Source organism: Ochotona princeps, chromosome 11, assembly GCF_030435755.1.
Source record: "Ochotona princeps isolate mOchPri1 chromosome 11, mOchPri1.hap1, whole genome shotgun sequence".
NCBI classification, from domain to species: Eukaryota; Metazoa; Chordata; class Mammalia; order Lagomorpha; family Ochotonidae; genus Ochotona; species Ochotona princeps.
The window spans coordinates 4727635-4741564 of NC_080842.1; the positions used below are offsets into that span (position 1 = coordinate 4727635).

At 53.0% G+C, this 13930-nt stretch overlaps 1 protein-coding gene across 1 annotated transcript; it reads right to left on the reverse strand.

The window, feature by feature from the left end:
- Positions 1-933: 933 nt before the first annotated feature.
- Positions 934-6211, reverse strand: STAR (steroidogenic acute regulatory protein). Its single transcript, XM_004598509.2, has 7 exons — positions 5999-6211; positions 3410-3523; positions 3054-3181; positions 2433-2591; positions 2109-2293; positions 1579-1672; positions 934-1186 (listed from the first exon to the last, which is right to left on the reverse strand). The coding sequence occupies exons 1-7, from the start codon at positions 6060-6062 to the stop codon at positions 1088-1090; spliced, it is 843 nt and encodes a 280-aa protein (XP_004598566.2). The 5' UTR covers positions 6063-6211; the 3' UTR covers positions 934-1087.
- Positions 6212-13930: the final 7719 nt, after the last annotated feature.

The following is a 13930-nucleotide window of genomic DNA, read 5'->3' on the forward strand; positions in this document are numbered from 1 at the left end:
CTTCAGAAATAAGCCAGCGCTCTGATGGTGAAGACGGCTCGCCTCCTGTTGCCCGGTGCCTTTTCACAAAGGCTTCTCCAAGCACAATTTCTCTCAATCCTCAGCAAGGGGATTTGCTACCATGTCGGCCCCCGCTCCCCAGTTCCAGCCACTTCATCTCTTAAAACAGTAGGAAATTTTGGCATGAAACAATGCAGATGCTGACTTTGTCTTAAATAATATTGTTCACTCACTCGTGTCTGGTGTTGCCCCCAGGTGCCCATCACAGCCATCCATGAGCCAGACAGCCCTGCACCAGGAACTCGGGATCCCCCATACTGGTGGCACAGCCAAGTGCCGCGGCCATCCACGGCTGCCTCCAAGGGTGTGCATTAGCTGGAAGCAGAGTCACCAGTACTGTCAGGGGTGTGGCCTCTGCCACACACCACACCACCCCTTTCCTCCTCGTGAGATACAGGAACACCTTGAGCGGTTATCTGCATCTGTGAGAGCCCGTTAGTTGCCTTTCAGTTACAGAGCTGTCCAAGAGCTGCCTCAGATTTGTGCAAATGAAGCTGCTGCGATAACAGACTAAATAATTGAGTGACAGAAGACCTCAGTCGTTTGTCTGCTTTTCACAAGCTAGTTGGAACTAAATACCCTCGTTTGTCCAGCCAGGACTTCGGTAACACGAAGTTGCAATTAACTGGAGTTTGTATTAGAGAAGGTTTTACAACAGGTACGTCCTGAAGTTTGCTGGTAGTAGATTCTTTACTCTGGTGTTTGAGGAATGGAGACCAGCCTACACCGCAGGCTGCTAGTGTGTAAGTTAATCAGTAGGTGAATGCGTAAGTGCAGGGCGGGGGCGAATTTTACAAGTATTGGTTGTCCTCGAAGTCAGAAGGCTTTTCCTCCACCCAAGAGTCCCATCTCTCTTTTTCTTGGTACCTAGACTTGGACCAGTTTGAATCCTAAAGTTCCACTCTACACAGTCCCATCCCACTGCCCTCTGAATGCAAATCCTGAACGGGCCTAGGCCACCTGGCTGGCCGCATGGGCCTCCGGCTGCGCTGAGGCAGGGATCGGCAGGTGGCCTTCCATACCCGCCTCAGGCGGAGCTGGACGCGAGACGCTTGCGCAGGTGGTTGGCGAAGTCCACCTGCGTCTGAGACAGGACCTGGTTGATGATGGTCTTCGGCAGCCACCCCTGCAGCAGAGAATAGAAGTTGGCCGTGGGGCGGAGGCTGGGAGACCTCCGCGCTCAGCCTTCCAGCTTTGTTAATAGGTGTAGCCTTAGGGTTGGCCAGGGTCAAGAGCTGAAGTGTCACAACATTCCAGCTGTGTCTGCCCAACTGCACGACCCTGAGCTAGCTCCATTCCCCCTCTCACACCAAGGTCCCTTCTCTGTGAAATGTTAACTACAGGGCTGGCTTGAAGGTGATTCAAGGAGTAAGAGGGAGCTCGTGCCAGCCACTGGGATGCTGGGATTGCAGGCCATTGCGCCAGTTCCCTTCCTGCCCAACCCCTTGTGGTCCTGTCCCCTGTGCCTGGGGGAAGAAGAGCCGTCCATCCCCCTTGGTCATGTCCTGCACCTCTCACCTTGAGGTCTATACTGAGCAGCCAGGTGAGTTTGGTCTGTGAGGGATTTCCAGCAAGGGGGTGAAGCACCATGCAGGTGGGCCCGTGTTCAGCCCTGGCGGAGGAAGAAAGTGGATGGTCAGGGCAGTTCAGAGAACTCTCACTGGCAAGTTCCACCAGCCACATCCTCAAAGTACCTTGTTCCCTAAACTGCATCAGGGACGCACCCTTTCCTCAGGGCAGTATTTTAAGATTGTCACTGGACCAGCTCAAGACAAATGCCACTTTTGCAGGTGTGGGACTGGGAGTTTGGGGTCGCTGGGTTGGAGGGGTGGATCCATGGTGGGGCTGGTTTGGGTGGGTCACTCAGTTATACTGCTCCCACTTGGGAGGCCAAACCTCAGCCCTCGAGGCTTGCCTTAGAAGATATTGAAGGCTTTCTGGGAAGGGACTGGACTATCTTGTCTAGCAGGCTGTCTGGAATAATGGGACTCTGGTAACCAAGAAGAAAGTGTTGGGCCTGCCCCCACCACTGCTGCCACCAGCCTTACCTGATGACACCTTTCTGCTCCGGCATCTCTCCGAAGTGGGTGGCCATGCCAGCCAACACACAGGTGGAGCCTCGGCGCTTGGTACAGCGCACGCTCACGAAGTCCCTGGGACCCACGAGGTTTCCTGCTGCCTCAGCAGCCAGTTCATGGGTGATGATCGTGTCCCTCCCAATCTTCTGCAGGACCTGGCCAAGCATCACGGGAAGCATTCAGCAGTGCTAGGCCGAGCCCCACCCATAGGCGGCTGTGGAGGTGATGATTAGGGTGGGGTTCTCCTGCCCTCCTCCCCCCCGCCCCCGCACACACCCTGGCCTTGCTCCTCACCTTGATTTCCTTAACAGTGGGGTTCCACTCCCCCATTGCCTCCATGCGCTCCACCAGCTCTTCGTAGAGCCTGTCCATGGGCTGATCCAACACCACTTCCAGTCGGAACACCTTGCCCACCTCCGGCACCACTTTGCTCAGCACTTTGTCCCCGTTCGCCTATCGAAGGACAACAACAGCATTTCTAGCCAAAGTCTCAGAGGCAAGACGAGGCAAGAGAGGGAAGGGAACAAGAGAACATCCAGCCAAGTTCAGGGAAGCCTGCCCTGCTGCCGGGAGCCAGGTAAGGCGGCTGCGCTGCTAAGATGCAAGAGGGACCTTCCGCTCCAGGCCTTTTGTTCCCTGGGTGAATGGTGGGGCTGGGCCAGGCTAAAACCTAGAACCAGGAGCTTTGTCTGGGTTTCCCACATACATACAGAGTCCCAAGCACTTGGACCATCCTCTGCTGCTTTTCTGGGGCATTAGCAGGGGCTGGATCAGGAGAGTGGTGCCATTATCAGACGTTTAGCTTGATGTGCCATGGCACCAGTTCCAGGAATAATGTTTCTTACAGTGCCCGAATAAGGAAGGAATTTCCAGGAACATCTGGGGACAGGTGACATTTAGCATGCATACTCTTACCTGCTGGTTCTCCTCCTTCCAGCCCTCCTGGCTACTGAGGATACCCAGGGCTTTCTGCATGGCCTCCTCTCCCTGTTTGATGTAGGCCAGCTCCTGGTCACTGTAGAGGGTCTCTTCCAGCCGCGAACCTGGATGCACAGCCCAGGAGAGAGCATGTGTTCTCCCTGGCCCATGGGTCTCCCACCAACGTCCACCCCTGCGATGGTGCAGCCTGCCTTTTCCTCCCAGGGCACGGGCACGCAGGTTGGTAGCAGGGTGGGACTCTGAGGCAGCAACATGCAAAGCAAGAAACGGCAGGAAGGGGGGAGCCCAAGCTTTAACACCTGCCCCACATCGGCTGGCCCCCACACACTCACCAAGTAGAGAACTCCGACGGCGAACCTGGTTAATCCACGCACTGGGGGTAGGGCCCCCTAGGGCCCTGCGGTTCAGCTCTTGGCTGATGGCCAGCACCGCCTGCTGCCTCAGTCCTGTCCAGATGGAAGGAAGGTTTAGAGATAGAGAACTGGCCTGCAGGACACAATTTGCTCAGGTACAGAAATTCCTGCTAGGGACTGGAGAAAGTGAGACATTCGCTTCCCAGCCCAGGCAGAGCCTGGTAACTCTTCCCCAGTCTACCAACACAGTACCTTCTGGGATAATCGGGACTTGGCCTGCCTGGAGACAGTCTGCACCTGCCCCTGCTGGTGCTTCAGGGCCAGAAAGCTCACTGCAGAAGCAGAGTAGAGGCAAGCCTTCCCGTAGGGCTGGTGTGCTCGGGCGGTGGGTAAAGCCGCTGCTGGCATCCCATATCAGCCATTCAAGGCGTGGCTGTTCCCTAATAATGTGCCAGGGAAGGAGCCGAGGATGGCTCAAGTATTCGAGATAACCATAACACAAACACGGGAACCCCCAAAGGACATCCAGACTCCTGGCTCTGGCCTGGATGTTTGAGGCCATTCTGAATGAGGGGAAAAAAAGTCTCTGTATGTCACTCTGCCATTCAAATAGACCTTCCGAAAGAAAGGTGGGGCTGGCATCCCATATGGGTGCAAAGCAGGGGAAGATGGCCCAGGTGCCAGGGCCCTGCCACCTACGTGAGAGATCCTGATGGACTTCAAGGCTGCTGGCTTCTCCTGGCCCAGCCCCAGCTGTTGGGACCATTTGGGGACAGAAGTATGTTTCTCTCTGTCGGTCCCTGTCTGTCTGTCTGTCTCTAACTCTGCCTTTCCAGCAAATAAATCTTTTTAAGAAATAAAAAAGAAAGAAAGCAAACCCCATCCCCTAAGGTCTGCAGCCCGACCCTTTGCACAGGTCCTTTGTGCCAGTAAAGCCGCTGAATTCTGAGCTCAGAGGGGTCGGCAGTTTCTTATTGAGGAACAACCTGCTGCTTCCCACAGGTCTTGAAGGCGTGGCTTGTGGCTCAGTAGTAGCTAGTTCAGCCCAGTGCACCTGGGAGGGCCTTGTCCAGGCAGGATGTGCACTCTTCAGCGGTATCTATCATCAAGCATCGTGTGTGCCCGGAGGCTCAGTGCACGCCTCTTCCTGCCTCCCCTGGGGCCAGGCCTGTGAAGCAACCCAAGTGAAACCGCTTTCCGGGATGCAGGCATTCTGCAGGGACTCCAGGTCAAGTCCCAGGTGCTCCATCTCTGATCCTAATTCCAGCTAATGTATCTGGGAAAGCAGCAGAAAATGGTCCAGGTGCTTAAGGCCCCTGCCACCCATGTGGGAGACCCAGAAAGAGCCCAAGGCTCCTGCTTGGTCCAACCCTGGTCATTGCAGCTATTTGGGGAGTGGACCAGCAGATGGAAGTTGGGAAATTAGTCTGTTTCTAACTCACTCTCATCCTCCTCCCTCTACAATTGTCCCCTTAAAAAATTTTTTTTTATTTTATTGCAAAGGCAGATCAGATTTACAGAGATAATCAGAGATAGAAAGATCTGGGACCAGGTACGATGACTCAGTGTCTAAATCCTCACTTTGCGTGCCGAAATTCCAAATGGGTGCTGGTTCATGTCCCAACTGCTCCACTTCGTATCCAGCTCCCTGCTTGTGGCCTGGGAGAGCAGTAGAGGATGACCCAAAATCTTGGGACCCTGCACCCATCCAGTATAAGCTCCTGGCTCTTGGCTTCAGATCGGCTCAGCTGTGACCATTTGGGGAGTGAACCAGCAGATGGATCTTTCTGTATCTCCTTTTCTCTGTAAAATCTGTCTTTCCATTAAAAAGAAGTAAATCTATTTAAAAAAAAAAAAAAAAAGCGAGCGAGCTTCCATCTGCTGGTTCACTTCTCAGATGGCTACAATGGCTGGAGCTGAACAGGTCCAAATCCAGGAGCTTCTTCTGGGTCTCACATATGGGTGCCAGATCCCAAAGCTTTGGGCCATCCTATATCGCTTTCCCAATCCATAAGCAGAGAGCTGGGTTGGAAGTGGAGCACCTGGGACATGAACCAGCACCCATATGGAATCGCTTGCAAGGTAAAGACTTAACCATCGAGCCATTGCACCAGGCCTTATAATTACCTTTCCAATCAATAAATTTAAGGGAAATAAGCCAGCAAGCCGACTCCCTCGCCATGCCGGTTCTCTTTACCTTGCTCCTGTGCTGTTTCACACTCTTCTCTCCAGCTTGCCGACACTGTCCTGAGTCAAGGCTAATCTCCCCCTGGTGCCCCAGGTAGCTCTTTCCAGAAGGAAGGCAGAGTGGGGATAGTTGGAAGATCGCTGAAGCCCCAGAGGGGAAATGAGCAATCAGAGACTGACAGGGACATGGGCATCATGGCAGGAGCCAGCCTGAGCCTCCAGATGGCAACGCACAAGTCAGAGGGGAAGGCAGTTGCCCAGGTTCACTGGGTAGAGACATACCTGGACAGGGCCCCAGGGGCCTGATCCCTGTCCCCCTCCCTCTCCCCTTGCTAAGCCTCGCAGCAGCCTGGAGTTGGGGGCGGAGCGGGGAGCACTCACCCTTCATGTTGCGCACGTGTCTGTAGGAACTCCCAGCACACAGCTTGAATGTCGCCAACAGCATCCTCAGCCGCCAGATGTGGCAATGCCGCCTCCTGCTCTGCCACCACCTCTGCTCTCGCTGTCTCTCGAGGGTGGCTGCTCTGTCCCTTTTGAGTCCTTCCAGGCCCACCTCTGGATCCTGCAGCTGTGGCTCCGGCTGCCGCTGCCTCTGAAACTTAAATGCCCCTCGCTGAAGGCTATGCCTCATCAGGGAGAGATAACAGAACCATCACTCACAACGCAGAGGAAGGGGTCAAGGATGGAGCGATTGCCACACGCGGCTGCTCTGGCCACTTTTCGTTTGGGGGGGGGCAGGGTGGAGGGGGCCAGGCCAGACCAAGCAGATGGTGTGGAGAGAAGCCTGGCAGGAGGCAGCGGCAATGCACAGTGAGGCTCCCAGCAATCTGATATCCTAGCTCTAACAGGTCTAGAAGTGAGGCTCAGAAACCTACATCTTCAAAAAATAAAAACCCCTGGCCATGCAGTGGTACTGTGGTTTAAGCCTCCGCCCCCAGCCTCAGCATCCCAAGTGAGCACAGTTTGAGTCCTGGCTGTTTTACTTCCAATCCAGGTCCCTGCTAGTGTGGAAGATGACCCAGTGCCACCTACACGGGAGACCTGGATGGAGCTCCTGGCTCCTGGCTTCGGCCTGGCCCACGACTGGCTTGGCCTTTGCAGAGCTATTTGGGTAGTGAACCAGTGGATGAAAGATCTGTCTCCCTCCCCCCTCTCTGTAACTCTGCCTTTCAAATACATTATCTATTCTTATTGGAAAGTCAGATTTACAGAGGAGAGACAGAGATCTTCATCTGCTGGTTCACTCCCCAAGTGGTCACAACAGCCGGAGCTGAGCTGATCTGAATCAGGAACCATGAGCTTCTTCCAGGTCTCCCAAGGCTTTGAGCCATCCTCCACTGCTTTCCCAGGCCACAAGCAGGGAGCTGGAAGGAAGTGGAACAGCTGAGATATGAACTGGCATCCACATAGGATCCCCGCACATGCAAGGCAAGGACTTTAGCCACTAGACTACCACACCAGACCCATAAATAAAGCTTTAAAAAAACCCAAAATCTCCAGGTGCCTGTGGTGCAGAGGAGTGGCAGGCATGAGCTCAGTGATCCCACACTGTGAGAAGCCACTTGGCCTCTGTTGTCACAGACTGAGGAGCCCCAAGAGTCCCCAGAACGTAAATGACTCTTCAAGGTCGGACAGCTGCTTGGTGGCAGGACATTAACACAGATCTCTGGCCTTCAGCACATGTTCTGGGGTTCCTCCTGCACCCCATTGCTCCCTGTGCATGTTCAGCTGCTCATGGGTTTGCTCATCTGCTCATAGAAACCAGAGCTGGTACTGCACCATGGGACTTGGCAGGTGTAGGAAGACGGGAAGACAGGAAGGTGTTTGGGCACTTCCGGGAGCTCAGTGAGGTCCGGGTGAGGCCAAGTCAGCTCTGCTGTCCCAACACAGTGTGGGAGGTGAATGCTGGGATCTGAACGGATCCTTCCCTCTCAAGGTGTCCTTGAGGCTGTTCTGAAGTCAGGTTCCCCTGGAAAGAAGCGTGGGGGACAGGGAGTATAAGGCTCCTGCCCACGCCCCAGCCCCCCCATGACCCGCATGGCTCAGGGGCAGGGGGAGGGCCTAAGACCCTGGGCCGGGTGAGCACAGCAGCCCCTCCTAACGAGAAGGAGCAGGGTCTACTGAGAGCCAGAAGCACACAGTGGCTGCCTGGAGGCACCCCTGTCCTGTCCTGGCCGCAGTCCTCCTCCTCCTCCTCCTTGGACACCCCAAGCTACAGGAATGACTTGTTCTCCTGCCTCGGGGCCTCACTCGATACTCAAGCTTCAGGGATTCTTTCTTTTTAAAGATTGATTTATTTATTCTTTATTAATTTATTCAGAAGGCAGAGACAGTTTCCATCTGCCAGTTTAGTCCCCAAATGGCAGCAGCAGCCAGGGCTGAACCAAGCTGAAGCCAGGAGCCAGGAGCTTCATCCAGGTCTCCTAAGCACTTGGGCCATCTTCTGCTGCTTTTCCCAGACCATCAGCAGGGAGCAGGGTCAGAAGTGGAGCAGCTGGGATATGAACCAGTACCAGTATGGGATGCTCGAGTTATAGGTGGCTGGCAAGGTGGACGATCTTTTGAGTTGGAAAAGCTGCGGGGGGGGGGGCACTGTATTCAACTCTGGGAAGACAAGGAAGGGAAGGCCTCTCAGTGGTCGGTCCCCACCCTGTGCCCAGGCCCCATGCATGGGATCAACGTGCCGGGCAGCCAGGACTGTGCCAGCTGCCCAGGGCCACCCATGGGGTCCACGTGCCCCGGGATGCACACGTGTGCTCTATGAGCCTTCTCTTGGGAGGGGGTGGAAAGATGCTGTGAACCATGCAGATAACTTTCAAGGTCCTGCTGTTGCCATCCTCTGGATTGTAGCCATTCTCAGAATGGGGGCGGTGCTGCACCCGCCTAACGCGGCTGTTGATGTCAGCGGCTGCCATTGACTCTGGGGCGGGTCGGGAGGGAGTGCCAATACCCAGTGACCTCCCTCAGGCCAAGGCCTTCTTCCTCTTCATTCTTTCTGGGCTGCCCATTAACTCTTGCACTCCCATAGTGCAGGCAGGTGTTACAAGTGACAGCTTAACCCACTGGGCCACAACCTCAGGCCCTTTGGGATGAGACCAGAGGTTCCCAGTAAGGAGAGCAGATGGGGGTGGGGACAGCCAAAGATTTGGGAGGAAAGAAGGGGTCTCATTCAACAGCTCTGTCCTGGACATGAGCTGTGCAGTGGTGCTCATGAGACCTGCACTAGGTAACTGCAGGAGCAGCTGTAAGTAGGGCAGGTAAAGTATCTCACTGCATGCAGGGAGGGAGGCTTCCGGGAGGAGGTGCCATTGGCAGCTAGGTCTGGGAAACAAGGATAGGGGAGCCAGCTAGGCTTATGGTAGACGCTGGAGAGAGGACAGGATGGATGCGTGTACTGCAGTTGGCACAAGCGGCCACCAGTGTAAACAAAGTCCACGGGGATTGAGAGCTGGCCGTCTATGCAGACTGGAGAGTGGCTGGGGGTACGGGGAGTGTTTGCAGGGTGTGTGGAGTGTGAAGGCTGGAGACAGAGGTAGGTGCCCAAGTAGGGAGTTAGGACTGGTGTGGGACCCAGCACATCTGCCGCCGAGGCCTCCTGCCCTGCTGGGCAGAGGGGAAAGCACAGCTTTGCTCTTCAAATGGACCCTCAGCTGTGTTGCCCCTCCTTCCTCTTCCAAGGGTCCGAGGGGACTTTTAATCTATGAGTCTTTAGGATGGCTAGAAGGCTGACATGAGCTAAGTATGGGGGCTGCTTCTAAAGGGCCATTACTAGGTGAATGTATTTTTCAAAGATTTATTTACTTTTTTTTTTTTTTTTTTTGAAAGTCAGGTTTACTGGGAGGAGAGGCAAAGAGAAAGATCTTCCATCTTCTGGTTCACTCCCCGCAAAGGGCCACAATGACTAGTGCTCAGCCGATCTAAAGCAAGGAGCCAGGAGCTTCATCCGGGTTTCCCACGGGGGTGCAGGGTACCAAGGCTTTGGGCCATACTCTATTGCTTTCCCAGGCCACAAGCAGGGAGCAGTCGGAACATGAACCGGCACCTATGCGGGATCCTCATGCTTGCAAGGTATGGACTTAGCTATTGAGCTATTGCACTGGGCCCCTATGAGATGATTTTTCTTTTGGTGCAACAACAACAAAAAATAGCCCAATTCTTCCAAAAGTTAATGAGAATTCATGTACTGAACTAACTGCATGGATTTCTGTCGATTTTGGTGCCAAAATAAATCGCTTAAAAATCAATTAATTAACTTGAAAAGCAGAGTGATAGGAGGAGGGAGAGAAGGGAGACCTTTCATTTGCGAGGTCACTGCTCCCACTGCAGCCAAAATTGGGCCAGGTTAAAGGCAGGAGTCGAGAGCTTCGTCTGGTCTCTCGTTTGCTTAAAGGAGCCCAGGGACGTGGGCCACCCTTTGCTGCCTTCTCATGAGCATTAGCAAGAAGCTGGATCAGAAGTGGAGCAGCCAGGATCTGAACCTGTTTTATCATATGGGATAAATGCTTATTTTTGTTTGTTTATTTTATTTTTAATTGTTTTTTATTTTTGAAATTTATTGCACAATTTTGCATAGTCTTGGATTCCCCTCTCCCCAATTTCCACCCTCCCGGTTGATTTTTCCCATAATGTCACAACTCTTCATAAGGAGTTACAATCCCATCAGTCTGCTATGTCAGTGTGCCCTGACATTGCTGGCACAGACAGTATCCGACAGTCCAGCATCCATTTGTCTAGACAGATCCAACACTTTCACTGGGAGTCCATCTTTTGTTTGGAAGCAGAGAAGCATGTTGCATTGTGTATTCACATCTGGATATGGTAGTCTGCATTGCTCTATCACTATACATTCCAATTTACATGATGGATTCCTTATATTAGAGAGAACATATGGTATTTCTCTTTTTGTGATTGACTTATTTCACTGAGCATAATGGTCTCTAGTTGGGACCATCTACTTGCAAATTGTATAATTTCATTCTTTTTAATGGCTGAATAATATTCCGTGGAGTAGATGTACCACAATTTCTTTAGCCACTCCTCTTTGGATGGGCATCTGTGTTGTTTCCATGTCTTTGCTATTGTAGATTGTGCTGCTGTAGATATAGGATTACAGATCCCTTGTCATATGTAGTTTTAATTTCTTTGGGGTATATTCCCTAGGAGTGGCATAGCTGGGTCATATGGCAGGGATACCTGCTTCTTAACACACTATGCCGTAGAACCAGCCCCAAACACAGTGTTTTTTCTTTGGGCTCTGATGGTAAAGATTGTTAAGTCTTGGCTCCTTGTTTGACATCTCTGTTGGCAGTAGCTTCACAGGTCACAAAGTAACTTGCCATAGAACACTTAAGGTACATAGAGACTTTCCACAAGGTTCAGCTCTGAGTGCCCGGGCCTTTGCACTGTGCTGGAAACATGCCTGATAAGGAAGCCTGGCCCTGGCCCTCTGCTGGGCCTCAGCACATACTGGTTTGGTTTTGCTTTGTGTGGTTTGTTGGTTTTGCCCATCTGTTAAGGGTGGCCAGCCTGAGCCTGATGGTGCATCCTGGCCTGCAAAGAGCATTTCTACTAAGATGACAGGGCTGGGGCTAACATTGTGGTGCAGTGAGTTAAGCTGCTGCCTGGGATGTCAGCGTCCACATGGGCACTGGTTCTCATCCTGGCTGCTTCACTTCCCATCCAGCTCCCTGCCAATGTGTTTGGGAAGACAGCAGAGGATGGTCAGTACCTAGGGGCTCCTGCCACGTACCTTGGAGACCTGGGTAAAAGCCCTGGCTCCTGGCTCAAGCCCAGCTCAGCTGACCCTGGCTGCTTTAGCCATTGCAGGGAGTGAACTTGTGGATGGAAGAGTGCTCTCTCTCTCTCTCTCTCTCTTTCTTTTCTTCCAGGAACCCTGCCTTTCAAGTATATGAAGGAAAGAACAGAACCATTGTGGGAAGGCTGTAAGAGTGAAGCAAACCAGTGACCCAAGACCTCTACAGGGCTAACGGGGATGCGGCATCACCCCCACTCCCAGGGCCTTTTACCAGTCTCGGTCCCCAACAATTTCAGGGGTCATTCTTCTTACCTCATGGACGTTGGAACCCCCAAGCCCGGAATACTCTGGGGAGTGGATGTTGCCAAGCAAGTCCTCCATGCCAGGCGCCAGCTCCTACACACCTCTCATGTATCTTCATTTATTTACTGCTCACAAAATCCAAGGAGCTGGCACTGTTATTATCAACACAGGTGTTTTGGAGGGGAAATCAAGGCTATGGAAGCTGAGTGAATTGTGCAAGTCCGGTGACCTGGGACACAGAGCTGGCAGCAGGGCCTGTGCTTGTGACGCTGGGTGTGGCCTCAGAACCACAGGCGCTGATGTCACCTCGCCTGGCATGCAGCAGTCCCACTTCAGACGGCAGGGCAGCACACGACTTCCTCCATGGCTGAGCTGGTCATCCCATTTCCTCCCCTTCCCTCTGACTCACACAGACTCTCAGATGTCCTTGCCCAGGGATCACAACTGGGTCTTCTGTCATAGCCTAAAGCAGCAGAGCAAACAGGGTAAGGGAGATGAACCTCACCATGTGGGTGTTCTTTGCAGTCCAAATGCCCATTTTAAGAGCATTTCCATTGTCAGCATAAACTCTAAGGGTAGAAAACAGAGCTTGCGTTCAAAGGACTGGAAAAGGAAGGGATTACATGTCAAAGGGTTGGGGTCATGGGGTTCCTCTAAGGGCTAGAATTAGGCGACAGGGACTAACCACCACCTGCAAAGCCAGCACCCCACAGGAGCACCAGAGAGAATCCCAGTTGCTCCACTTCCAATCCAGTTCCCTGCCAGCATGCCTGGGAAAGCAGCAGCAGATGGCTCATCCCAGCTGCTGAAGGCATCTGGGTAGCAAGCTGGTGGAAAAACCCTGAACTCTCTCTCTTTTTAAAGATTCATTTATTTATTTATTTTTAAGATTTTTGTGTTATTGGAAAGGCGAATATACAGAGAGGAGAGATAGAGAGGAAGATCATCTGTCCGATGGTTCACTCCCCAAGTGGCTGCAACAACTGGAGCTGTGCCGATCCGAAGCCAGGAGCCCAGAGCCTCTTCTGGGTCTCCCATGCGGGTGCAGGGTCCCAAGGCTTTGGGTAGTCCTGCACTGCTTTCCCAGGCCACAGGCAGGGAGCTGGATGGGAAGCGGGGTCATCGGGATTAGAACTGGCGTCCATATGGGATCCTGGCATGTTCAAGGCGAGGACCTTAACGGCTACGCTATTGCGCCAGGCCCAAGATTTATTTATTTTTATTGGAAAGTCAGATATACTTAGAGGAGGAGAGACAGAGGAAGATCTTCCATCCAGTGATTCACTCCTCAAGTGACTGCAATGGCTGAGTTGAGTCAATCTGAGGCCAGGAACTATGATCCTCTTCCAGGTCTCCCACGCAGGTGCAGGGTCCCAAAGCTTTTGGCCGTCCTCGACTGCTTTCCCAGGCCACAAGCAGGGAGCTGGATGGGAAGTGGAGTTGCTGGGGTTAGAACTGGCGCCCATATGGGATCCCGGCGCGTTCAAGGTGAGGACTTTAGCCGCTAGGCCACGCTGCCCGGCCCAGTTTTATTTTTTCTCTGGTCAAGTTTATTGAGGTGCAATTTACATGCAGTAGGAATTTGGTTGATCAGAGTTTGGTTTTGGGTCCCAGCACAGTGGCCTAGGGGCTAAAGTCCTTGCCTTGGACACACCTGGGATCCTATATGGGTGCTGGTTCTAGTCCCGGCAGCTCTGCTTCCCATCCAGCTCCCTGCCTGTGGCCTGGGAAAGCAGGCCAGGACGGCCCAAAGCCTAGGGACCCTGCACCTGCATGGGAGACCTGGAAGAGGTTCCAGGTTCCCGGCTTCGGATTGGCGCGCACCAGCCGTTGCGGCTCACTTGGGGAGTGAATCATCGGACGGAAGGTGTTCCTCTCTGCCTCTCCTCCTCTCTGTATATCTGACATTGCAATAGAAATAAATAAATCTTAAAATAAATAAATAAAACCAACAAATGGACCCAGTGTGGTAGGCTAGTTCTCACTTTGCATGTGCCAGAATCCCATAGGGGCACTGGTTTGTATTCTGGCTGTCCCACTTGCCTTCCAGCATTCCACTTGTGGCCTGAGAAAGCGGCAGAGGACGGCCCTAAGCCTAGGGAGTCTGCATCCATGTGGAAGACCCAGAAGAAGCTCCTGGCTTCAGATCAGCTCAGCTTGGTTGTGGCCACTGAGGGAATAAATTGGCCAATGGAAGAATTTTCTGTCTTTCCTCTCTGTAAATCTGACTTTCAAATAAAAATAGATAAACCTTA